The sequence below is a fragment of the Poecile atricapillus genome, chromosome 1 (genome assembly GCF_030490865.1).
Source record: "Poecile atricapillus isolate bPoeAtr1 chromosome 1, bPoeAtr1.hap1, whole genome shotgun sequence".
NCBI classification, from domain to species: Eukaryota; Metazoa; Chordata; class Aves; order Passeriformes; family Paridae; genus Poecile; species Poecile atricapillus.
In genome coordinates, this window is record NC_081249.1 from 126,648,232 (window position 1) to 126,674,020 (window position 25,789).

General features: G+C 53.6%; 2 protein-coding genes across 3 annotated transcripts; both read left to right on the forward strand.

The window, feature by feature from the left end:
* The first annotated feature begins 1,329 nt into the window (after positions 1-1,329).
* LOC131584130 (ras-related and estrogen-regulated growth inhibitor-like) lies at positions 1,330-8,183 on the forward strand. Of its 2 annotated transcripts, XM_058848935.1 has the most exons (4): positions 1,330-1,594; positions 5,218-5,274; positions 5,956-6,029; positions 6,498-8,179. In XM_058848935.1, the coding sequence occupies exons 1-4, from the start codon at positions 1,345-1,347 to the stop codon at positions 6,981-6,983; spliced, it is 867 nt and encodes a 288-aa protein (XP_058704918.1). In that variant the 5' UTR covers positions 1,330-1,344; the 3' UTR covers positions 6,984-8,179. The 2 variants fall into 2 exon arrangements, with proteins under 2 accessions (XP_058704918.1, XP_058704928.1); XM_058848945.1 differs by lacking the exon at positions 5,218-5,274 and having other exon boundaries at positions 6,498-8,183.
* Positions 8,184-14,179: 5,996 nt separating this feature from the next.
* On the forward strand, positions 14,180-24,413 carry LOC131588986 (SITS-binding protein-like). Its single transcript, XM_058858085.1, has 11 exons — positions 14,180-14,303; positions 15,116-15,616; positions 17,551-17,722; positions 18,473-18,677; positions 18,767-18,917; positions 19,006-19,185; positions 19,580-19,848; positions 20,310-20,446; positions 21,496-21,617; positions 22,726-22,905; positions 23,688-24,413. Exons 2-11 carry the CDS (start codon positions 15,158-15,160, stop codon positions 23,859-23,861), a joined length of 2,049 nt encoding a protein of 682 aa, XP_058714068.1. The 5' UTR covers positions 14,180-14,303; positions 15,116-15,157; the 3' UTR covers positions 23,862-24,413.
* Positions 24,414-25,789: the final 1,376 nt, after the last annotated feature.

Sequence of the window (25,789 nt, forward strand, 5' to 3'; positions counted from 1 at the left end):
CTCATTTCCGTAGGAAATGGGGCTAAAAATAGGGAAGGAATGCAACGGAGACTTCTTTTTCTTGATGCCTCCCTGTTCCCCAGCTGGGAATCAGCTTTTGTCCCAAAATCTGTTTATTGCCTCACTGTTGTTTTCTGGGTCCCAGATGTAGCCATGGGGCTGATTTTTGGCTTTGGAGAAGCTGGAGCAGGGCTGTTTCCAGGGGCTGATGCACAAGGAAGACACACGTGATGGCAAGATGGGTTTCTGGGAGAGGTCTTCTGGCTCTCCAGGCTCTCCACAACAGTCCCTGTGTTATCCAGGGGCCTCCCTCCAGCACTAATCCTGTTGGCAGCAGCTGTGATCCCGATAACCCTGCGGCTGGTTGAGCGCTGATGTCCCTGTAGGCACCAGGACGTTCCCTTTGGACACCTGATAGGGGCTATAAATACCAGGAGGGTTCATGTTCCCTCAAGCACCAAGTGGACTGTGCCAAGTCACCCCAGATGGTTGAGATCCCTGTGCCAGAAATTACTGCAGCCTTTGGAAAAGGGGCTGAGTCCCTAATGTGGGCATTTGAAGGCTCCACACCCTTGGCCAGGTCACTTTTCCCAGCTTCTTGCAGCACTGGTGTCACCTGGGACCTGCATCCCACGGGTCAGAAGCATTCTGGGGTCTGATGGAGAGAGTCAAGATGCTGCTCAAGGTGTTGCCAGGCTTGTCCCTTCTTCCCAGGATGCCCAAGGCACATCCATGCCAGCTCCAGGTGGTGCTCCGAGTTGTTACACGTTCCCTGCACACCTGGGTACACCCTCACGCTGCTGCTTACCAGCCTGGGGGTGCTGCTGCACCAAAATGCACAAAGTTCGGTTCCAGGCCTGGTGTGGAGTCCTTGCTCTTGGATATCCGTGGGGATTTAGTTGCTGGTTTGTGCAGAGCCAGGATTCACTCCTCGCCCTGCTCCCGGGACAAGGGGGAAGGCTGGGCAAGTCAGCTCCTCTTGTCTTTACTAACTTGTCTTGTGCACCAACACGGGGAAAATGATGATAATTATGATTTCAGGCAAAGTTTTGGGGGCAGGCAGTACTCTGGCTGTGTTACTGTGGCTGAGGAGGTGCCGCACCACTTCCCTCTTTCCTCACTCAGGGAATCCCAGGAAGGTTTTGGGCTGGAAGGGACCTCACAGCCAGTGCCGACCTCTGCCATGCGTAGGGACATCTTCCAAAGCCCAGGTGGCTCCGAACCCCGTCCAACCGTGCCTTTGCCCCTTTGAGTGGAGCAGCTTTCCCAGTCCGGGAAGCGCCGCCCGGCGCTGCTGCGTGCTGGGAAACTGAGGCACAATTCCCGAACCGCCTCCGGGACGGGATGAGGACCGCCTCCGCGGGCCGGGAGGAGGAGGAGGAGGAGGAGGGCGGCATCAGCCGGGGCCAGCTGAGCCCAGCCCGGCCCTCGGGGCGGAGCAGCGCCCGGCGGAGCGGGGAGCGGCGGATCCCGGGGCAGCCCCGGCGCGGCTCCGGGATGAGCTTCCCGCGGCCCCTGCGGCGCTCCGTGAGCCTCAGCCCGGCCCGCACCCTGCGCCTCGTCGTGCTGGGACAGAGCGCCGTGGGCAAGACAGGTAGGACGGGGCTCCCCTGTATCCCCCCAGTGTCCCTCGGTATCCCCCGCATCCCTCCGGCATCCCCCCAGCACCTCTTCGGCATCTTCCTGCATCCCTCTGCTATGCCCTGGCACCCCTCTGGCATCGCCCTGACATCTCCCTGGTATTCCCTCTCCCGGGAGAGGGAGCAACACTCCCATGTCCCTTAGAAAGCCGGGACGAGGGACGTTCTCCCGGTGCCCCCGCAACCGGTGGGGTTTAAGGGCACTGAGTTCCCTTCCCCTCGAGTTTCCCGCATGGACGCTGCAGCTGGGACTCGTTTCCCTTTCCCGAGGGCTCCCCAGCTGCGTGGAGGCCCGGGGTGGACATCACTGACCGGGAGAACTTTCCTAAAAGCTGGGCTGGGGATTGGGTTTTCCTGGGTGTGAGGAGTTCTCTGCTCATTCCCAGCGCCCACAGCAGCTTTGTGGAGCCTCCTCCACAGCGCCGGGCTGTTTTCCTTCGGGAAAACTCCCTTTCCCTGCGCCTTGTTCAGCTCTCCGTCTGTGCCTGCTGAGGTGGGGGTTCGGGATACTGTGCTGGGAGCACTGCTGCTCCACTCCTTCCTTAGGATCATCCTTCCCTACCTCCCACTCCTTCATCCCGACCTGTGAGCACTTGAGGGCGAAGGTGTCTCTTGTAGCACACAGAGTTCCAGGGCTGGAGTCAGAGGCAGGGAAAGCTGTGGATCCATGTGGATCCACACTGATCCGGGCAAAGCCTGGTAGGACACAGCTATGCTGCCGTTCCCTTGGGGACAGCGAATGTCCTGCCCCTCTGGAAAAGGGAAGGCACCACAGCAGTGGCACCTGTGCCGGACTTTCGGAGCCTCTGGAATTGTGTTTCCATGCACAGCAACCGGCATTAAGGAAAAATCTGAATTCCCTGATTAAATTGAAGGAAGCAACTCCCAGCTGTCCCTGAGCAACGCTGGAGCACGGGATGGAACTCAGCTCCGGGGTACCCAGAGCCCCGGGGGGGTCCCTGGCGGCCTCGAAGGATCAGATGGCTTTATGGGGTGTACGAAGCCTTTGGCTCACCCCCACCCCAAACGCGTGTGCTTCCCTGCTTGTGGGCATCCCACCCGGCACACAGCAGATTCCTGGCAGCTTTGGGCCCCTCCTGTGGGCAGGTGCGGGGTTTTTGTGCCGCCTCCTCCTCCGGGTGGGATCGTGCCGAGGGTCTTTAGAAGTTCCTCCGGTTAGGTTCGGCTGTCAGCGTGTGTGCCTTGCAGCAGCGGGGTGACAGTGTGACAGTGACACGGGCCATGGAATGGGGGCACAGGGAGGTAATCGATACCTCGTGAAGAGGAGAGCTGGAGCGTGCCAGGAGCAGGGAGCAGCCCCCGGGAACGGCAGGCATGCAGCCTCCCTGAGTGAGTCCCTCCCCATCTGTGTCCCCTGGGCGCTGCTCTGCACGTCCTCCCCTGCCAGGGGACAATTGTGTCACCTTCCTCGGGGGCTGTGCCCGAGCTGCCGGGTCCTGCTGCCCGCCAGCCCCTGCGCTGGGGACGAGGACACCTGTCCTGCTGTCCCTGCCCAGCTGGCAGGTGACATCCCAGGTGATGGATCTAGTGCGGGAGAGGCGAGGGAGGAGCCAAGAGCAGCAGCAGCGTCATTGCTTGGGCTCCTGTGGGGGGGACGAGGGAGGCAGCTGTGTCCCCAAGGTGGGGGTGACATCTCTTCTGGCCAGGGTGTGAAGCAGGGGAGGCCGAAGGTGGATTTCGTCCCCGAGCTGCCAAGCTCCCATCCTGGCAGGGTGTGAGTGGGCCCCACTCAGGAGCATCCCCGGGACGAGCTGCTGCATCCATGGGATACAGAGCCAGGTCTGGAGAGTTGAGGGCTGGGAATAACCAAAGGGTAAATCCCACACGGACGGCTGCAAAAGGAAAAAAACAAACCTTGATTCTCAGCAAGAGTTAGGGGTTTTTTTTTGAGTAGTTTGGAAACCTTCAGGATCTGGTGACCTGAGGTCCCAGACACCCGGAGCAGGGATGGGTTTGGGTGCAGCCGTGTGTGCATCAGGGCTGTGTGAATCAGCAGCGGGGGCTGGAAATCCAGCCCAGCTGGGGCTTGTGCTATCCTCTGCTGCTGCTGCCCAGCGTAAACTTTGCCATAATCCAGAGCAGAGCTCTGCCTGCAGCACGTGGAGCGAAGATGGATCGGCGCTGGAGCCGCTCGGCAGCGGCATAAGCCGGGCAGCACGTGGGCGCGCACTCGGTGCCATCCCGAGGTGCCCAGGCTGACTCCTCGGCAGGTAAATCACCCCTGGAGCCCGCAGCCACTCCCCCGCCCCGCGTTCAAAACACAATTAACCCTTTCAGCTCCAAGGAAAGTCCTTCCCGCGGTGACTGATGTTCGGGATGGGGAGAGAAAGCTCCTTATAAGGCTGGGTGGCCGCGGCCGCTCCGCCTGCAGCCGCTTCCCCCACTGGCAGCTCCCCTCGTGTTCCTGCGCTCCAGCCAATTTTTAATCAATCTAATTGGCTCCTCTTCTCATCCCACACCATGTGCTCCAGCTTTGGGTGGCTGCCTGACATATGACACACAATCAGGTGCTTTCTAGAGACCGAGCCTGCCTCGTCCCGCTCCCCCCGATAATTCTGTCCCCTCTTTGAAGGTGCCTGCAGGTGCCTCCTGTGGGATCCCTGGTTATCTCCTCAGAGCGGTTTGGCTAAATTACCTGCTTTTTTCTTCAAATCACTTCCCTGCTGGCCAGGTTTTTAACCCACAGACAAACTGAGGCAGGTGAGAGGATGGTGAAGCCCGCCAAGAGGAGCCCAGGAGGTGTGGGAGGCAAAAGTTCCTGCATCCCTCTTTCCCATGGTGTGGTTATTTAAGCCTGGCCTATGTGGAGTGCCACATTCCTGGGATAAACGCACAGATCCTGATCGGCTTGGTGAGGGCAGGACACCAGCAACATCTGCTGGTGGGCAGCTGGGACAAACTGACCCTGGGTTGCAAGGGAAAGGGAGCTCGGAGTGTTGCTCCAACTCAGTGTTGGCTTTTCATTTCCCCTTTTGTTTCTGGAGGGGTTTTCATCACATCCTGGTTCTGGTGAGGTTTATCCTCCTGTCACACTCCTGATCTGTTTTCCATTCCTCCTCTCCCTCCTGGTTCTGTGCTCCTGCCTAGCTCTTTTGGGTTTTTTTTCCCCATTTTTTCCCCCATTCCATTAATTTCAGTTTCCACTCCTGTTGCCTTTCCAAGCCAGCTGTCAGCCTCTTCACTACCTTTCACTCCCATCTCCATTATCATCATTAACGCCTCGAAGGGCTCAAGCACCACTTCCACCCTCCACCCCTGCACTCTCTGCACCCTCCCAACCATGGCTTTATCCAGAAATTCCCACTCCAGGCATCAGTACTACATTTCCAAAGCAGCTTCCTGGAAAAGATGTTAGGGCCAAAGGCCCCACGGAGGGTTTTGCCAGCAATTTGGGCTTTGCCTCGCCCAGGCTGTAGTGCAGGGAGATGTGTAATCAGATGAGAGGGTTTAATTGCTTGAGCTGTGGCTGCTCCTGCTGCTTCTTTGCCCTTGCAAGGAGGAAAAATGAGTCCAGAGGACTGACGACTCCAACAGGGTTCACTGTGTTTTTTTCTAGCGCTGACTGTACGATTCATCACCAGGAGATTCATTGGAGACTATGACCCAACCCTAGGTAGGAAAACTCTTTTTCCTTGGTGCTCCAAGGAAACTTTTTTTCCTTGGAGCAAACTCCTTTTCCTCCATGGCAGAACCAACCCTGCTCCCAAATTCACCATATCCCCTCTTCTTCCTCCTCAACCAGACAGGCAGCCCGTGGACATCCTGACACCCCCCTGGGTCCTGCATGCCTTTTTCCCTTTCTGTTATTCAGGCAAAATCTATTGGGACGAGCCATTGGATTTCACAGAGAAGTGCTGCAGGCTCAGTCATGGGATCATGGAATCATTTAGAATCACAGGATCACACAGAATCATTTAGGTTGGCAAAGACCTCTGAGAGCCCAGCCACCAAACCAACAGTTCCTCCTCAGTTGCTCAAATTCCTTCCCAATCTGCTGGAAGGTGGCTTTTAAGGGACAGGAGGCTTCTAAGCTCCTGGAGCCTGTGCTGTCCTGAATTCTAGGATTTTGTGGGGTTTTTTTTTTTTTTTTTTTGCATTTCGGTTTTTTTCTGAGCACTGAAGCCATGTTCCTGCTGGAATGTCCCAGAAATATCCCCTTCTCCCACTCTCCTGCGGAGCCCCTCTCCCTCCCTTGTTGCTCCCACACTTTGGTCACTGCTGCCCTCTCAGCCACCTGGGCTGTGACTGCTCCCTGGGGGTTCTCTCACACACCTTTCCTGTGTCTCCTGCCCAGAAATGATCTACAGGCACGTGGCTGTCATCGATGGGGAGATGGTGCACTTCGAGATCCTTGACACGGCCGGACAGGTGAGCTCAGCCAGGAAAACACCATCGGAGCAGAGTGGCCTGCCAGGCAAGGCAGTCCCTGCTCTTCCACTGGCCTCATTCCTGGTGTCTGGAACATTGTGGTGGTTACCTCAGGAAAAGGGTGTTTTGGTGAATTTATGTCTAGCCTCAGTTACAGTGCAGCTTCAGGTAAATATTCCCCTATTCCTGTGCGGGGCATAGCTCTGCTTCCTGTGCCAGTGGAGCATCCTGGCAGCTCAAGGGAGCACTGATTCCCCCAATATCCAGGCCAGGACAGGGCTGAAGGCCGTCCCCACCTGCCACACCACCTAAGCCACCCCATCCCTGCCCCGAGCTGCCAATATTAGCACTGCTGTCCCCAAACCCTTCACGGAGAAGGCACTGCGCCCTCGGGAGGTTTTTTCCAGGGTTGCACCCGGCAGTGCTGGCATTCCAGCGGTGCTAACGGGAGCCTGTGTGCCCGAGCAGGAGGAGGACTCGCTGCAGATCGAGGAGAAGATCAAGTGGGGCGATGGCTTTGCCGTGGTGTACTCGGTGACCGACCGCTGCAGCTTTGATGAGGTGATGCGGCTCTGCTTCCTCATCAACCACCTGCACGCCAGCCCCAAGCGCAGCGGCGCCGCCGAGCAGCCCCCCGTCGTCATCGTGGGCAACAAGAAGGACCTGCAGTTCGACAGGATGGTGTCCACCGAGGATGGGGAGAACCTCTCCAAAGCCCTCAAGATTCCCTTCTACGAGATCTCCACCCGGGACAGCTACGAGGAGCCGGTGGCAGTGTTCAGCAGCCTCTACCAGGAGCTGCTCAGGCAGGGCCACTTCTCCCCGGGCTCCTTCAAGAGAAGGACAGTGTCCAAGCTCATGGAGAAGATTCCCAAGATGCAAGCCAGCTCCACCCTGAACTCCACGGGCCGGAGCCTCAGCTTTAACTCCTTCAGGGACTACATTCCCGAGTGAGCGGCCTGGCTCCAGCCTGCGATGGGGGTGGCTGCTGGGGCTGTGCCGGCTCTCTGCAGGGGAAGGTCAGGAGCGGAGAGGGTGGCACTGGGGTACAAAAGACTGTGGGTTCTTCTTACAAGGGGCTTTGTGCCAGCAGGGAAGGTTTTCTTCATCCATCTGATCCCTTTGTTCCCTCCTCCCCCTCTGGTGTGGCCCTGATGGCTCCAGTGGTGTTGGGACAGCCCTTGGAGGGAGGCTCAGCTGTGTTTTGGTGGGGCTCAGACCCAGCACAGACACATCTGGGGGGGCTTCCCCCCTCCCCTGAGCTGGCTGGGTGTGTCTGTACTCCAAATCCAGCACCCACTGTGCTGGGTGACCCTGAGGGCCGTGCTGGCTCCCAGGGAGCACCAGCCATTCCCTGGGAATGGAGCCTCCTTCCTCAGCGTGGCTGGTGAGTAAAGGATCCTTAAACCCTTCCAGCCCATCCAGGCTGCGCTCAGTAGCATGGACACAACGGAGCTGATTCCAGAAGCTGTTTGCGGGTACCCCTCTGTCTGCTCATCAGCTGCCCTGTTCCCAGAGGGAAAATCACCACGGGCTGAGGACTTGTCCTTTTGCACAGGGATGGGGCAGGAAAGGCGTGGGAAGGAGCCAGGCTTGTGGCTCATATTCCTTCCCTCCCTCTGGGTGTTGGGGGCTGGGTGGGTGGTCGGGGTGGCTGTGCTGGGACCCTGTGGTGTGACTCCCCTGTCCCCCCCGTTGTGACCGACCCCACTGTCTGCTGCCGTGTCCTGTGACAATAAAAGCCAAGTTCCCAACCGCCTGTGGCACTGCCAGGATAGGTTATTTTAGGGAGCTTGAGGAAAGGAGTGCGTGGTGTGGGATCACCTTTAAATTAGGGCTGGGCATCCTCCTTATCCTCTCCCTGAGCCCTGGCACCATGCACCCTCCTGCCTCCCTCCACCCCTAAAACGTGTCCCTGGAGGATCACAGCCTGGGAAGCCGCTTATCCCACCTCCCCAGCCTGCTCCAGAACCCACTCAGGCATCCTTTCCCCTCCTACAGCTCCCAGAGGTGTTTCCTGGTGCTGCTTCCATCTATCCAAGGGGTTTCCCTTCAAGGAAGGGGATTCATTATATTCCATTTCTCTTCATACACCCACATCCTTCTGTGGTGGGGGGAAAATGAGCCCCATCAAGGAACTGGGCTGGGAAAGCAATTTGGGGCTGCTCTTTCTCAGCACCTTCATTAAAATCCCAATTTTATTGAATTAAGTTTAATTTAGTGAATTAAAACTTGCTCAGGGTTCTGTGTATGGGCAGAGCCCAAATGGGGCAGGACAAGGGGGGTGTGTGTGTGTGTGTGTGTGTATTTATTTTTAGGGGGTTTATGGCATTCCCAAGGCAGTTGAACACTGGCAGGTGGGATGGGGGTTTGTGATCCGGCAGCTGGGGTGGGTGTTGCTGCCCTGGCTGGAGAAGAGCCAGTTTGGGAAGTGCTGGGATGGCGGGAGAAGAGCTCAGGAGGGATTAAACTCCAGTGGGATGCTGAACACACACTTGAGCCTGTCAAATGCAGGATTTGGGTGCTCTCATTCCACATAGCTCAGTTCCCAAATATCCCCAAGGCTTGTCCAAGGGGGTGGATTCAGCTGCTGGCTCGAGCCGGGCATGGCGGAATCCCGCAATATTCAGCAGGAATTATTCCAAGTGATGGATGAGACAGGACCAGCTCATGAGCAGGAAGCCAGGCCAGTGCTGGAACAGCATCCCCAGTGCTCCTGGCAATGGAGAAGCACTCGGCATGGCCGGGATCGCTGTCCTGGAGTAACCCCGGCCCTTTTTCATATCCCAAGGAATCCAGAAGGCTCCGTGTGGTCGCTGCCTCAGCCCCTCACCAGGGCTCCTGGCCCTGCCTGCTATAATTAGCACCAAACCTCATTAGGAGAGGCAGGGGCAGCTCTTCAGGACTGGTAATTGCTAATTACTGGAAGCCTCTAATGGCTCTCCAGGGAAAGTTTCCTCTCCCTTATAAAGGAAGGTCTTGAGGATGCAGCATTCATTGGGGTGGGGAGAGGTTTTGCGGGGGGAGGAATTCTGGGGGGCATAAATCCTAAATTCCTGTGGTGAGAGGTCTGCAGGGGCTGGGCAAGGGAGAAGGAGGAGGAGGAAAAATAAAAACAAGAAAAAAAAAGAAGGGGAAGAAGATGAGGAGGAAGAGGAAGGTCTATGCCTTACTTGGAGCAGAGCCTGGAGATTCAGAGCCCTGAGCAGGTGAGTCCAAGCCAGGTCCCTGGAAAGCAGGTGCCCAGAGCCTCCTGGGAGCCCCTTGGAGGCACACGAGGTTCTGTGGGGATGTGGGGACCTGCAGCCTCCTCCCTGCCAAGCAGGGCAATGCCACTAAAACAACACTTCATGGGGGTTTGGGACTGGAAGCCGGGAATGAGGGCTGGGGTTTGGTTTGTCTTGGAGCCCTCCCAAAAGAACCACAACTGTCCTTGAGGAGCATCAGGCCTCAGGGCTGCTAAAAACTCTTCCAGAAAACAGGGATGGATGGAGCTGGGGTATCCTGTACTGATCCCCTGGGTGGATGTTCCTGTGTGTAGCTGGGAAGTGCCACCTCTCTGGGGACAGGTGGGTGTCCTGAAGGTTGTCCTGCACCTTTCCAGCCTGTGGTGGCTCAGCTCCAGGGAGAGAAGCTGAAGAATTTTGGTCTCATCATTATCCAAACAGCATCTCCAGGGCCGGGATTGAATTTGGCAGCAGGCAGGCTGCAAATCTGCTCACCAGATTTCTGGGAAGTTTGGGAGAGGCAGATGAAGCAGAAAGGTCCTTTCCAAGAGCTCCTGGCTGTGCTCACCCCCAGCAGCTCCCTGGCATGCCAAGCCCCCCGATTATCCCCCTTTGTCCCCTCTGCCAAGGGATTTCCTGGAAAACCAAAATCATGGGCTGAGGCTGTGGGGTGCAGCTGCTCTCTCTTTGCAGCCACAACTTTTATCATCAGTTGTTCCTTGTTTTAATTAAAAAAAATAGACATTTGGGGCTTTTTGAAGGCTTCTCCTGGAGGAGCAGCACATGGATCTGGCCTCACTACAGCCCTGCTCCTAGGAGGGGTGGGGAGAGTGGAATTGCCAACTATCCTTTCCAAGCAGGTGCTGCCTTCAGAGATCCCAAATCAGCACCCTCAGCCCCTCTGAGGGGTTTGAGCTCTGAGCAGGAGCATTGAGGGTGTCTGGGGGCTGCAGCATTCCCTGGATTTGAGGTACCTGGGCTGGGTTTGGAGTTGCAGGGGGGTGAGTGCCCCATGAAGGGGAGGGGGGGGTTTCCTCAGCACTGTGGGATCCTCTCTCCCCAGATTAGAAATTTTAGGGAATATTGTGCATTAGGAATTTGGGATTGATGTCCCCAGAATATCGGGCTTTTCCTGAAGGGAAATGGGGGGGTAGGGGTGGGGCAAGAGGTACACAGGGGCTGTTTCCATCCCATCAGTACCAGCTAAAATTGGCAGCTGGAGCTGGCGACTTTCCACCTGGAAAATTATCCATCTATGGATTATTTCAGGTGCTCCAGGCTGTTCCCCACTGCTCATAATCTGTTTTGCCCTTGGGACCCTCCTGAAAATCTGTGGACTGTGGGCTGTGGATAGACTCAAACAGCTCCCAAATCCAGGCATTCCTGGTTCAGGGGGCACAGCTGGGATGGGAAGGGACGATGGTCGCTTCCAAGAGCTGCTCCTAAGGCCACGTTGTCAGTGCTAGTCCTGCTCCTCATTTTTTGTTTTATAAATAGCTGTGGAGTTCATGGAAATCTGGGATTGCTTTCCAGGAGGAAATCTGGGCTGAGATTTCAGGAATTAGGAACTGTATCATCCTTTTTAGTTTGTTGATTTTTTTCCTTTTAAACTGAGCAATAGCTCAGCTCCAATAAGGAGCCCAAATTTTCTACTGAAGAATTCCAGCACAGCCAAAGGCTTTTGCTGGCCCTGAAAGGCAAGGCTGGGAACTGCAAGGGGAAGGAAAACCCAAGGAGAACGCCCACCACGACACATTGGCTGGTTTATTCCCGGGGTGGATTCTGAAGGATTTTTTTCCTTTAAATAAGCTCTGGGAGGGCAGGGAGATGGGATATCCATGGCCATCCATGCTGCCAGCTTCAGAGAATCTACTCTGGTTCATCACTGTGTCTCCCAGCTCATAGAAATCATGGATAAATGGATAAAAATGAGAGTTTGGTGTAGGGTATTGAGGTACTGTGGGATCCGTCCCCATAGGGAGAGTTTTGGGATGAGGCTGCTCCTCACTGGGAAAAACGGAGGAAAAATGCCAAGTCCTGGAGGCACTTTGCTGCTCCCACCGGTTTTCCTTTGCTCTTGGCCAATCCACACATCTTTCCTCTCTATTTTTTTTTAATTAATAATAATATTTAAGAAACCCCAAACCAGAAACCTCAGGAGGGTCTGGCTGGGAAGCTGCAGTTGTAATTGCTGGTGCTTAAAGGCTGTAGGAAAATATTGATGGAAAGGGCTGTGCCTTCCCAAGTGTAACCCCATAAAAATGGAAAATCCCTGTGGCTCTCTGTGCTCTCCCTTTTCCCCGCCAGCTGAAAGGTGATGGCAGAGCTCTGCAAAGGAGTGTGATCCACAGGGAATGCAGTGATGGAAGCCTCTCTCAGGGAACAGTGATCCTAAATCCCAGTGGGAATAACCCTTGGTCCTTGCTTTATGGGTGTTTCACCAAAAAGCTTGGGTTGTCAAGCTCTGCTTATGGATGCTGGTGAGATAAATCTGTTTCCAGCCTCCCACTCCATCCTTTCCCTGGGCACTGTCCACCCATAGGTGCCACATCCCAGAGAACCCAGAGGCCCAGAGAACCTTGAGGGTTGGAAAATCCCAGAATCCTGGAATGGTTTGGGTTGGAAGGGACCTTAAAGCCCATGCAGTTCCACCTCCCTGCCATGGGAAGGGACCCCTTCCACCAGATCAAGGTCCCTCAGCAACCCTGGAGCTTGGAAAGCCCCATTGGATATTAAAAAATAACCTCAAGGTCTTTTCAACCCTGAAAAGTCATGAAGGGGGAAAAGATGCTCTATTTTGCATAGGGGGAGATTTTAAAATGTTTAAAAAAACAACAAACCAAACCTCTGGAAGCAGAGGGGCAGAACACCCTTCTGGAATCCAGGGAGCCACCCTGAAATATTTTTTTTCCCTGTGGCCACTCAGGGCTAAGTGGTTTTTGTTGGCAGTGGGAGGAAGATGAAGGGAGGTTTCATTCTGCTTGTGGGAGCCAGTTCATGCTGAGATTTGTGACAGGCAGGAAAACTCATAGATCCATTCCTCCTCCCAAAAACCAGGAGTTCTGGGAGGGTGGGAGAGGGCTTGGCCCAAACCCCCAGGCTATATGCAGAGTTGTGGGGGCCCAAACTTGGCCAAATATTGAGTTGTTAAAAGCTCCAGCAGGATTTTTCCCTGGGATTTGAGCTGCTTTTTAAGAAAAGGTTTTAAAACCGTCCCCATTTTCTGCTATCCTGCCTAGGCATGGCCTCCTGTCCCCGCTTATCCCTCTGCATCTGCACCACTTGACGCGCCATCCCAGGGTTTCCCTAATCCCACTTTGGGGGCCCCTCTGCCATTCCATGGATGTGATTTAATCTTGTGCCATGTGACAGGGCTTTGCCTTCAGCTGCTGCAGCCAGCAACCTCATCAGCTGCCCCCCTCCCAGCCCATTCTGTGGTGGGAAACAGGGAATTGTCAATCCTTGTGCAGCTTTTGTGGCTTTTGGGTGCTGCTGCCATGTCCCTTCCTCTCCCTTGGACAGAGGATTAAACCTTCCTGGTGTACCAGGATCCCAGATCATCCCAAAGATCCCTTTTCTTTCCCCCTCCTCTGCCTTGTTTCTGCAGGTTTTACAGCCAAACAGAGCTCTCCCTGGGGCACATGGATCTATAAATCCCCACAAGTAATTCCATTGGTTCCAGCTGATGCTGTGGGTGAACAGCTCTGAATCACCACGGGGTTTGTTCACTTCTGCTTGTACCCCTTTTCCAGGTCATGGGGAGTGTTGAGCCCCTTGAGTGCCTGTAACATCCCTGGTGGAAGGAACACCCCTTCTTCCTTATTTTTAGAATTTTTCCCTTTATTTTTCCTAGATTTGGGGTCCCATGTGTCCATCACCTACGGTTTTGTAATAAACCTCTCCTGACCACATTCCAAGGGGATCCCCAGCCCCTTTGGGATGGACATCATGGTCTCCTAGCTCATATCCAAGCTTTTTTCATCCTTTCTCCTTACCCTGGATCCACCTTCTCTCCGGAGCCCCTCTTGTCCTGACGTGATCCACGATTTTTCCCTCCATCCAACACTGGATATTGCCCCACCTACAATAAAAAAATTAATCCTGGAGAGGAAAGGCCCCATCCAGGGGCTCATTTGGGCCATAAATGAGAATTTTCCTGGTGGATTTGGCTGTCCTGAACTCTTCTGAAGAGCAGCATCTTTGGCCTTGGGATCATCTGGGGTTTTACCTGGATGCAGGATGCGGAAACACTTTTAAGTCCCAAGCTTTTTATATCTTGGCAGCCAACAGGTTGTAATATCACTCGGAAAAATCCAAATCTTCCCTGATCATCTGTAGACAGGTTGAGATGAGTGTGAAGGGGGACCAGAGCATGGAAAAGTCAGTGGAAATCTCAGATTTCTGGGGTTTTTGCACCAGTGGTGATTGCAAGTGTCCTGGGAAGTGGCTTCCCTGTGATTTTGGGTGCAGGCAGCCACCCTTAGCTGCAGCACCCATTTTGGCAGCCCTGGAGTTGATCTAAAGGGGGGTCCCAGTGGCTCATGTGAAGTATGAACAGGGATAAAATCCCCCAAAACTGAATAATAACAGCAACAAAAGCCAAAGCAGGAGAATGAGGGGGCTCAGCACTCCCAGGGCTTCACGTGTGGATTCACAGGGGTGGAGTAAAGATTCAACCATAGCCACCTCAGCAAACTGGCAAAAAAAAAAAACAAACAAAACCCTTAAAAATTATTCCCTTATAGATAAAAGCCTTTAAAAATGAATATTTTTAATGTCCTGCCCCTGCTGGGGATGCATCCACCTGTGGCTACGTGCGGGCTGCAGGGGAGCGGGTTGGGAGGGAGGGAGGGAGGGAGCCTGGCTTAAGTAACGCTCCTGGGTTAGTCTGGATCAAATTCCTTCGGCTCCACGGGTCTCAGACACGGCCAGGAGGGAAAACCGCCCGGGAAAAGAGAAGGAAAACCTGCTGCTGGTGGGAAAGGCACTGGGAAAAACATCGAGGACACTTCGGGGGCTGTGATAGCATCTCCGAACCTGCTTTTAGGTAAGGGGGTGACGGGGGGTGTAGGAATGGCTGTGCTGTGCCAGGGGAGGCGGCACCATTCCCAACCTGCCATCGGCAGTGGGATGGGGCCTGGGATACAGGGACAAGGCAGTGTCACCCTGTGAAGCTGTCACCACAGGTGTCCCCTCACCTGGAGGAGCAGTCGGTGCCCGTTCCCTTGGGCTCAGCCAGCGCCCAGACCCTGCCCACAGGCACTTTTGCTCCGTGCGTTATCCAAACGCTTTTCCAGGGAAGAGAGACGGGAGATGGAAAGAGGATCTTGCATCCCCTCCTTTCTCGACCCACCCTGGGATGTTTTCCTGCACCCCTGGCTGCTATTTGCTGCTGCTTCCAAACCGAGCAGGGAAGTGATGCCAAACCCCATGGAGCAGCAGAGGCTGGAGCGCGGCCGCGATTCCCATTGTCCATGGCCCCATCTCCTTCCCGGGCTCGGGGCCACGTGTGTCCTCCTCCTCCTCCTCCTCGGTGTCACTGGGTGCTGCTGGCTGTGCCAAGGGGCTGAGCCCCTGGGTTTGGGCGCTGAGCCACCGTCACCGAGCCCAGCAGTGGGATTTGCTGCGGAGGAGGCTGTGGAAGGGACTCCCCTTACCTCGGGATCAGTGCAGAGAGAACAGAGTTGCAGCTTTCCTACTTTTAAACTATTTTTTTTTTTTAATTTCCTTAGTATTTTGTGCATGCTTTTGGAGCTAACCCAGAGGATCTTCTGGAGCTATCCCAGAGGATCTTTTGGAGCCATCCCAGAAGATCTTTTGGAGCTATCCCAGAGGGCTTTCTTTGCTGTGCTGCTGCAGGAGGGGAGAGCAGCGGAGCCGCGGCATCCCTGCGATCGCACCATGCCCCTCTCTCGCCACACCGGCCAAATCCCGGAGTCCACCTGGACCTTGGGCCTCAGGGAGATGACGGAGCCCTGGAAAGGCGCTTTGGGCTGCCTCGGCGTGGCCGTCTTCTTCGCCATGACCATCGGCATCATCTCGTGGCAGGCGGTGGAGCAGTCCCCGGAGGAGTGGGTGCTGCGGGGCCGGGATGCGGGGATGCTGTGGGAGCGCGGCCGCGGGGCGCTGCTGCTGCGGGCGCTGCCGGCCGGCCGGCCCGTGCTGGCCATCGCCGTGGGCAGCGTGCCGGCCACCGAGCCCCCGCCGCCCCGGGACCGCTGCTGGCACGACGGCGGCCAGTTCTGCTATTCCTGGGAGGAGGACGCCGAGCTCCGGCTCTCCCTGGAGCCACCGGCAGCCCCCGGAACCGAGTGCTACGGCGTCCGCTGGACCCCGCTGCGCCCCGACGTGACCCTGAAGGTAAGGGGGACCCCTCCGTCCAGCTCCAAATCCTTTGGGATCCAACAAGGGAGGGCCTGGCCCGACAATAATCCCCCAGCTCAGTTATAGGGTCACGCTGTGGCTGCGGCTCCCTGTTTTTCCACAGCCTGAAGGCGCTGGGTGGGAAAAACCTTTTGGAAGCATCGTGCTCTGAAGCTGAGCCCCAAAATCCTGTGGGGGTGCCACGTTGGTGACCCCGAGGTGGGAGAGCTGTGTTTATATGGAGACGGAGTAAATACCCACTGGAGATGACAATGCTGGCGAGAGCCTCGGAAGGTCTCTTCCAACACAGACACAATGGGCAGCTCCCGCGGGATGGGAATAAACCATGTCCGCTGCTGCAAACATTTTTGGTATCATTCCCTGTTTTCTCCCTCAGCTAAATAAAAGCAGACTCTGGGAAGGAGCCTTAGGAAGGGAAGCAGAAGCTGTCAGAGCAGGGTGTCCAGTTGTGGGGAGCCCTCAGAACAGGGAGGGAAGCAGGACGGGATTGTCTGGGATGGAGGACTGTTTCCCTTTCACCATAAATCACCTGTTGGCACCGTTTTGGGTGGGTGGAAGGTGTTGCCTGGGCACAAACCCTGGGTCTCCTCCACTGACATGGGTGTGAGGCGTTTGAGAGGATGAGCGAGACAGAATAGGCTTTCGCCCACTTTAAAAAAAAAAAAAACACAAACCCAAACCATTGGAAAATATGATCCAGCGAAATCTGAGTTAAGAACAGACTGTTTTCCCTCTTTCCCAGCTGGTGTAACGAGTTCAGCTGACACCTGGTACAGCTATTCCGAGCCTCCAGGGTTTCCACGTTAATAATTTACATCACCTCTCCACACCCCTTGGAGAGACTTAACCTCTCTGTGCCCCCGAGCTCAGGACTCCAGGAAGTTCTGAAGCCTTGGGATTGGGAATAAAGATGGGGTGAGTTGAGTGGGGGGGTCTCTGGGTCCCCTCTGCCACTCCAGACCCCCTTCAAGGCCTCAGATCTCTGGGCTTTTGGGGAAGCCCGTCCTGCCTGGGAAGTCACGAGGACGCTAAGTCCTGCTGATCCTTTGATTTGGCAGAAAGGGGAAAGTTTGAGAAGCTTTGAAGTGAAAACTGATGATTTCTGGCAGGAGGCAGGTCAAGGATGGGGATGTCCCCCATCCCAAGGCCCTGTCATGCCTGCGAGAAGTGCCCCAAATCTCCAAACTGAGTCTCTTGAGGGAAATTCTTGTTATCAGCCTCGGGAAAGAGGGAAGCTGTGCCTTGGGAGGGAGGATGTTTCACACTCAGCACACTGGTGACATCAAGGTGAGGCCTCAAGATGGGGCTAAAAGCTCAGGTGAGGGCAGTGGCACTTGCAGATTCACCAGAAACTCTGGGGAGGGCAGCTGGAGAACTTAATGTGTTTTTTAAGTAAAACAGAGAAAAAAAACCACTAGAGAAAAAACCACCAAACTAAAAATACCAACAAAATAAAAAATCTGACCAAACCAAAGAAACCCTACCAAACAAAAAACAACCAAACAAACCAACAAACCAAAATACATAGATTTTCCAGCTGGGTTTCTGAAAGTGCCGTCAGTGCATTTTAAAGCCATTTTCCTTGAATTTCCCCCTCCATTGTCCTGTCCTACAACCTGCAGAGTCTCTTTGCTCAAACCTTCATCTTTTCACCTGCAACTCAGAGGTGTTTGATAACTGTGGTGGGTGTAGAAAGTGTGATTGTCATGGCAGTTTGATTTTATTTGTGCTCCTCCAGCAAAAACTGGCAGGCTTTGGGAAGCACTTCTTGCTGTCCCTTTTTTAAAAAATGAAACCATAATCTTACGCTGTATAAGAGACACCTTCCACTAGCAGAGTTTGCTCCAAGCCTGGCCTTTCTGCTTCCCCTGAGTATTCCTTGCTCTTTGATGATGCTTTCCTGGCTGCAGGATTGTTTTTCCATGGCCAATGTGTCCTGGTATGGAGGGCCAAGCATCCGTGCCCAGCGCTGGCCCCTCAACAGCGCCGAGAGCCCCGCGCAGCCCTTGGTCAGTGGCGACCTCAGCACAAACCCTGGCGGCTTTGGGCCTGTCCTGGAGAGATATTTCCTGGGATCCACAGGTAACCACTTCCTTCCCTGTCCAGTGTCCAAGAGCTTCAATCCCCGTGCTTCTCTGCCCCTCTCCTCCCCTCTAAAGCAGCTGGTTTAAGATCAGCGTAGATGTCCCTGGGAATAAAATATCCTGCAAATGTAGCAGCAACAGGGCACATGGGATGGATCCCGCACCGCCTCATCCCTGTGGGAAAGGCCGTGATACTGAAGCTGAGCGCCTGAGCATGGGGTGGCCCAAGTCACTCCAGGGCCATCCCGCGCTCTCGGTGTGCCTGGTTTGTTTTTAAGCCCAGATCTGTGCCCATTGCTGCATCCCCAGCTCCACTCCAGAAGATTCGTGGCTCCCTGACGCTGCTGTGGGATGCTGGATTCACGCAGGAGTTCAGCTGCCATTTTTAGACACATCTCAGGTGTCATTTTATGGGGTAGATTTGTATTATTCTGCAGAACATCAAATTTCAGGTATTATTCCAAATTAATTTAATTGACCTGCAGCTGCCCTGCACTGCTGAGGCTGCTGAATGCCGAGCAAATAAAGCCAGGAAAGGGAGAAATCCGGCCCTTGAATGGCATTTTGGACTCCACAAGGGAATAGCAGGAGCAGGGTGGGGATGGTTGCCACAGTTGGATGCGTGGTGGGATAAACCCAGGAGGCCTTGGCACCAAGTCAGGCTCTGGCCCGCTCATCCCTGCGGCTCCCAGGACGAGGAGCAGCCGGGTGCTCGCTGAGACACCGTTTTCCCACTTTTCCCCCAAAGGAGTGACGGTGACAGTGGCTCCTGACGTGTCCCTGCTGCTGTCTCTGGAGAGCCACAGGCAGTTCTGCCTGGAGACGCTGGCCGGACGAGCGGAGGCCCTGCACTACCAGCTCTGTGTCAGCGCTGACGTGGCGGCCGCCCGCCGGCACACGGCCAGCGCTCCGGTGGGAGCAGCTCGGACACTGCCGGACACCGCGCTCCTGGGGTGAGCTCTCCTTCCCATGACGGTGGGAACCCTTCCAAATGTCTGGCTCACAGTCCCAAGCATCTCACGAGGAATTTCCCACCCTGCAGGTCTCCGATCTGGCGGTACCACGGCCCAGAAGCTTCTGCCGCCAAAATCAAGCGAGGCCTGAGGTCTCTGGTGAGGAGGCTGAAGCGGCATCGCCTTCAGGAGGGCATCGTGGCCCTGGGGGAGCGCGGCACCGCCGTCCTCGCCGCCGCGGTACGGCTGTCCTGCCGCCCTGCAGGCAACACGGGAGTGTGGTGCTCCTCTCCCACAAAGCCCTTATTCCTGCCCTTCCCGCCCGCAGGACCTCGTGCCCTCGGAGCGCAGGAAGAGGCAGGCCCCGGCGCTGGTGGAACCTCTGGAGCTCTCCATCACGCTGTCCCCGTACGCCAGTGTCACCTCCCCGCTCTTCCTGCGCTCCCTGCGCGGTGGAGAGGCCACGGGATACTGGCTCAGCCGCCAGCCCCGACCCGGGGGCAGCTCGGTACGGGACCCCCTCAGCCCCCAAACCAAAATTAAAGCTGAATAAATCCCCTCAGTTTTATTATTTATCAAGACACATAGCCTGATCCCGCTGTGCTGGGACACAGCAGGGCTGGGGGAAGCAGCATCTCTCGTTCCTACAGAAGCAGCTTTAAAATGTCCACGTCCAGTGTTCAGAAGATTCCCCAGCTCCATTTTGTGTGGTCATTTTAATGATCCCTTTGCCACTAGCTCAGGGATTTTTGGGGGATTGAGGGAGAGTTCACACCTTGATGAGCTGCACCGTGACAGTGCAGGGTGGGATGAGGGCAGCATGGCATCCCCCAGCCTTGCACCCCGGAATCAGCAGGATATTCGATGGATCTGACAGGGATTTCAATCCTCCTCCTCTGCAGATCCCACTTCTGACCACCTGGAAGGGGCAGCTCTGTGCCCGCCTGAACGTCACCAGTGAGGCAGCGCTGGGCTGGTACCTGGCTCGTGCCCGGCGCCTGCGGCAGGTGCTGGGGGCCACCTACGTGGCCTTTGAGGGAGTCGAGGGCAATTCCTTCCTGGAGCAGGATATCCCCGCTCCTGCTGAGCTGGCAGGTGATGGATACACCGAGGTGCTGGCAGCAGCACTGGCAACACTGGGAAATGGCACCATCATCAGCGCCGGGAGCAGGTGGGCACCAGGGAGAGGCTGTGCTGGAGCTGACAGGCACAAGAGCTCGCTGGGAGATGGCTGAACTGGTGCTTGGAATATGTTCTTGGTATTCCGAGAGGTTTCTGGGCACCCAGGGAAGCAGTGATGAAGCGGGCTAGGGCAGTGTGTTGGAGCCAATGATCCTTGTGGGATCTGAGAGTGGTGTGGCCCTGGCATAGGGTGCCCAGAGCAGCTGTGGCTGCCCCATCCCTGGAAGAGTCCAAGGGCAGGTTGGATGGGGCTTGGAGAAACCTGGGATAGTGGAAGGTGACCCTGGCCATGGCAGGGTGTGGGACTGGGTGGACTTCAATGTCTCTTCACACCCAAACCATTCTGGGACTATAATCTGGCCCCAGTGACTCCCAAGCCAGCTGGGCATCATGGAATTTCAGCTCTGCAAGCCCTCTAAGCACCTTGAAGGGTTTGTGTTGTTTTCCCAGATCCAGTCACCTCCCGCTGTTTGTCCAGATGAGGCCCCTGCACTCCGACTGGAGCCATGCCGGGCTGAAGGGGCTCATCCCCTCCGTGCTGCACTACAGCCTCCTGGGCTACAACTTCTTCATCCCTGATGCAGTAGGTAAGGATTTTCCATTTTCTCCCCTATTTCTGGCTTCTCTGCAGTCAGAATTATTATTATTATTAAATTCTGAACCCTTTTTCCAGGCATGGGAGGTACGTTTGCACCTTAGGTGTTCTATGGGATGGCTTGGAGCGTTTTGCTCCCCAGTTTTCTGTTATGCTGGCTTGATTGGGATGAATGTTACCAGGAAGAAAGTGAGGAATTAAAACCAGAAGAATATGCTGTAAATATTGCCAGGCAACTCCAGCAGCAGCTGAGTCTCTGGGGATGCTCTTCCCAGAGTTCCACCACAGCCCACTCCTGCAGGGCTTGGCTTGGGCTAAATCCCACCTGGCACAGCCAGGATCCAGGCTCCTGGCTGGGGTATGGATGTTCCTAAAACTCAGCAGCTCTGCTCCAAGTCTGTATTTCTGCTCCAAAGCAGAATGGCTGCAGAAATCCTGAAAGAGAAGCATTATAAAAGGGCAAGAAACAACCTTTAATCAGGGTCAAGTGGATCCATTTCTCTTTTTCTTGGAGCTGATGGAGTTAGTGGTGGTTAAAACATGCCCTGAGTGTGTAGAAGTGTCAAACGTGGAGAGCTGAGATAAACAACAGCCCTGAAATAGGGTTGAGAGCAATATTTCAATTTGGCCTCTAGTTTTAGCCTGTTTTCCTTATAAAATGAGGCTCGAGCAATCCCAGCAAGGGAGTTTGCTTCCCAAAGAGGTGCTGGAGCCCTTGGCTTGGATGGATGGGACTGCAGATCCTCCTGCACAGAGAGAGCTGGGCAGTTTGCTGCCAGGGGTTGTGTCCCAACAGCCTGGGAGCTGCAAGAGTTGGGAAAAGCCTCTGGAGGAAACAGGAATTTGTGGATGGCTGGGTGAGCCCTCGGCCTTGGGGGATTTGTGCCATTTCCAGGGAAGCTGTGCCAGGGTTTCAGAGCGATGGCTCCCAGGGACGCTCTGGCTCCCAGGGGTGCTTTGGGCACTGGAAGGAGCTCTGAGGTGTCCCAAGGACCTTTTCATGCCATGTGAGGCCCTCGCTCCAGCCCCATGTTCCTGCAGGAGGGAGCGTGGCTGGAGCCACCCCGGGGGACCCGGAGCTGTTTGTGAGGTGGCTGCAGATTGTGACATTCCTGCCGGTGATGGCCTTTGGGACCCCGCCCTGGCTCTGCTGTGATGCCTGGGTACGTATCCCACACTCCAGATGGCAGGACACAGGAATTCTGACATGGCCAATGCCCTCAAAACCCATGGAAGGCCTGGCAGGGATCTCCTACCAGCTGCTGTTCTCAGCTTTCCATTGAAGTGGGAATAAATCCATTGTCAGTGGGTTTAGATTGAAGTACCAATGGATTTAAATCCAATGGATTTGTACCTGTTATCAGTGGATTTAATTATATTTCAGTTCAGTGAATTCATATGCATTATCAGGGGAATTTAAATCAAAATTATTAAGGTCCTTTATCAACAGATGTCCATTGATAAATCCATTTAAATCCAATTAATTACCATTATCAGTGGAAGTAAACCCATGTGTTCATATTCATTGTCAATGGATGTAAATCCATTTAAATCCAGTGGGTTTATATTCATCATCAATAGATTTAAACACAATGGGTTATACTCAGTATCAATACACTTCAATCCATTTATATCCAATAGATTAATGTTCAATATAAATGGATTTAAATACATTTAAATCTAATAGATTCATATTTATTATCAATGTATTTAAATCCATTTGTATCTGATGCATTTGTAATCACTATCAATAGATTTAAATGCAATGGATTTATAATAATTATCAATGGATTTAAATCCATTTACATCAAATGTATTCATATCCATTATCAATGTATTTAAAATCATTAAAATACAACGATTTTGTATCCATCAGCAGTGTATTTAAACCCATTTAAGTCCACTGGATTTAAATTAATTAAAAATTAACAATGGATTTAAACCTATTAAAATCCAATGCCTTCATATCTGCTATCAATACATTTAAATCCAGCCAATTTATAACAATTTACAATGGATTTAAAGCCATTTAAGTCCAATTGATTTATGTCCATTATCAGTGGATTTAAATTCAAATCAATTAATATCCAGTATCAACCCCATTTTGCACCGTAACCTGATCAGGACAATCCAACTCAGTAGTTTTTCTTCCCAAGGGAATACAAGTTTTACTTTTACATTTTTAATTATTTATTTTTGGGTTTTTTTTCTCTGCCTGCTTTGCTGTTTCCTGGGCATCAGGCTCCTCATGGATTTGTCTTCCACCTTCAGGTCCTGAATCTGACCCGCCAGTGCATCCAGAGGCACCGGGACTTCGTTGTGCCGCTGCTCCTAAAATACAGTGAGGAGTGGCAGAGTTTGGGATACCCCATCTTCCGTCCTGCCTGGTGGCTCAGCCCCACGGATCCAGTTGCATTCACCATAGAAGATGAGTTTCTCATTGGAGATGAGGTGGGAGTTCTGCGTTGTTCCTGTAAATCCAGCTCTGAGCAAGTACACACCAGGGGTTGGATTTGAGCAGATTTAAATCAAATCGAAAGCAGCTGAGTTTTGTGGGTTTGGGGTTTTTGCTTTTTGGAAAAGCTTGGCTTTCCTGCTGAAGCTCTCATTTAGGGCCCCGAAACCCTCTATCAGCTTTGAAAGTGAAATGATTTAGTAGGAATAAAGAGCCTCAGAATGTTGGGAACTGCTTTTCCCATAAAACAAGAGAAAAAAGTGCTCCCTGAAGGTGGGATTACATTGGGTCTGTCACTGGGGAGGAGGTTTTGCAAGAAACACACATTTCTAATGGGTTTTTCCATTCTGGTTTTCAAAAATATAGACTGGATGGAATCTTGGGGCAGCTGCAGGCAGGGATGACCCCAATCCCAGTCAAAGGAATGTCACTGCACTGCATTAATGTTTTTAAACTGACAGAAGGCTGGGATAGATGGGATTGGGAAGGAACTCCCTGTGAGGGTGCTGAGGCCCTGGCACAGGGTGCTCAGAGAAGCTGTGGCTGCCCCATCTCTGGAAGTGTCCAGGGCCAGGTTGGATGCAGCTTGGAGTAATCTGAGATAGTGGAAGGTGCCCCTGGCCATGGCAGGGCATGGGACTGGATGATTTTCAAGGTCTCTTCCCACCCAAACGATTCCAGGACTCCCTGATGATCATCTCATCTCCACACGTGCATCCTGGCTAATCCTCCATCTCCTGAAGTTCTTTTTAATTTTTTTTTTTTCTTTTCCCTGCAGGTCCTGGTTGCTCCAATAACAGAAAAGGGACAAACATGGAGGGATATCTACCTGCCAGGTGAGGGGCACCTCTGGCTGGACACCAACACTGCCCGAGTGTTTGATGGTGGCACCACCCTCAGGAATTACTCTGCCAGCCTGGCCGAGGTGCCAGTGTTTGTAAAGACCTCCTGAATCCAGGCTGGACAGCTCTGGGACAGAGACCTCCAAGGGCAGTGCTGGCCACAGGCACTCGCTCTCCCCTCAGACCTCCAGCCTCTTTGCACTTTTCCAAGATCCCCCTTTTTTTTTGTTTTGTTTTCTTTGTGGGTTTTTTTTATTATTATTTTTTATTTTATTTTATTTCAGCAGAAATGGTCTGAATTTTCTTACTTGTCATTATCCCAAAATAGTGGCTCTGCCACCAACATCCATCCACAATGAATGCTGCATTTTTTCCAGGGTTTTCCTGGTCAAATGTCTGTGTGTGTATATTCAGGTGGGCATATCCAGCATTTCCAGGGCCCTGGAACCATGCTCAGAGAGGCAGGGAGAGAATTTCCCAGGAGATAAACAAACATCAGCATATACCTGAGGGGAAGATTTGTATTTAATGAAAAAATTAAATCTAGGGGAAAAACTCCCAGGATAATTTTGGTGCCGTGTGTGGCCTCCTCCTGTGCTGAGCAATGCTTCTCCCACCTGAGGCTGTGTGTGGTTTCCAGGTAGCAAGAGCCCACCTTCTGATTATATTTGGGAAAATGACTGAACTCCAGGTGTATTTGAAGCAGGTTTCTGTGGAAGAAAAATAAATTTGATTGAGCAGAGGAGTGGCTCTGCCAGAGCATGACATGGATATCAAAGATCTTTGCCCACCCCTGTGTGCCCAGGCTCCTGCTTTTCACTGTTTGTTGAATTTTATGGCTTTTTTCCAATTATTTCTTGCAGTGCAAGAGGGATCCGCTGTGACCAGCTTCCTTCTGTCCAGCAGAGAATTTATCCATAGATAAAATCCACATCCCACATGCTGAATATGCATTTAGGGAGATGATCAGCTATGCTGATACCCCAAATTAGGGATCAATGGGACATTGCAGGATGATTCCTGCAATGGGATGATTCCAAAGGCTGGCATTTGGGGATAGGGGCTGGATGACAGCAGGGAGGGAAGTTTAGGGCAAATTTTGGCCCTGGAGCTGGGCTTGGGCACCTCCAGCACTGAATTGTATCAGCCACACCTTGGGTTTTTGGGGAAAATATTCCTCTACCAAGCTGTGGCTCTGCTGAAAAAATGCTAAGGGGTGCTAACTACTCCCAGCAAAACTTCCTTGGATAAAAGGCTGTAACAAGGGAAATATAGGTTGGATATTAGGAAAAAGTTTTTTACAGAAAGGGTGATAAAGCATTGGAATGGTCTGCCCAGGGAGGTTGGTGGAGTCACCATCCCTGGAAGTGTTTAAAAAAAGACTGGGTGTGGCACCTGGTGCCATGGTCTAGTTTTCGGTGTTAGGGCATGGGTTGGACTCAATCATCTTGGAGGTCTCTTCCAACCTAGTCATTCTGTTGAATTCTATTGAAAACTGAAGGGAAAGCAAAGGCAATATCCAAGTCAGGTTCAGCCATGGAAAGACTGTGAGGATATGGAAGAGGGGAAGAGCCCCTTGGCTCCTTCCTTCTTCCACAGAGGTACTTCATGGTGCTGGGGGAAGCTCACAGAAGGACAGGATGAAGCTCATGAGGGCAACCCAAGGGCCTCGGATGCTCCAAAATATCTGCTGAGGCTCCTGAGGTGGCAAAAACACAAAAAGAAGAAAAGGAGTGCTGGTTCAAGTGGCATTTGTTTATTTGCAGCAAGTCAAGCCCTGGAGTGGGATGTCCAGAGGGGATCTGGAGGCTCCATCCTGGGAGATCACCAAACCCTACCTGGACACCCTGGGCTGAGCCTGAGTGTGGCAATTCCCATTTTGGGAGGGTGGGCTATGTGTCCCTGCGCTGGTGCCTGCTCCTCCCTGAGGAGCCTGGGATGTCCTGCTGGGACCTTGGAGCTTGTCCCTGGTCAGCACTCCAGCTCCTCCAGCGCCTCTGGTCTGTGGAGTGGTTGCGGGGCACCGTTCCCTGGGAGG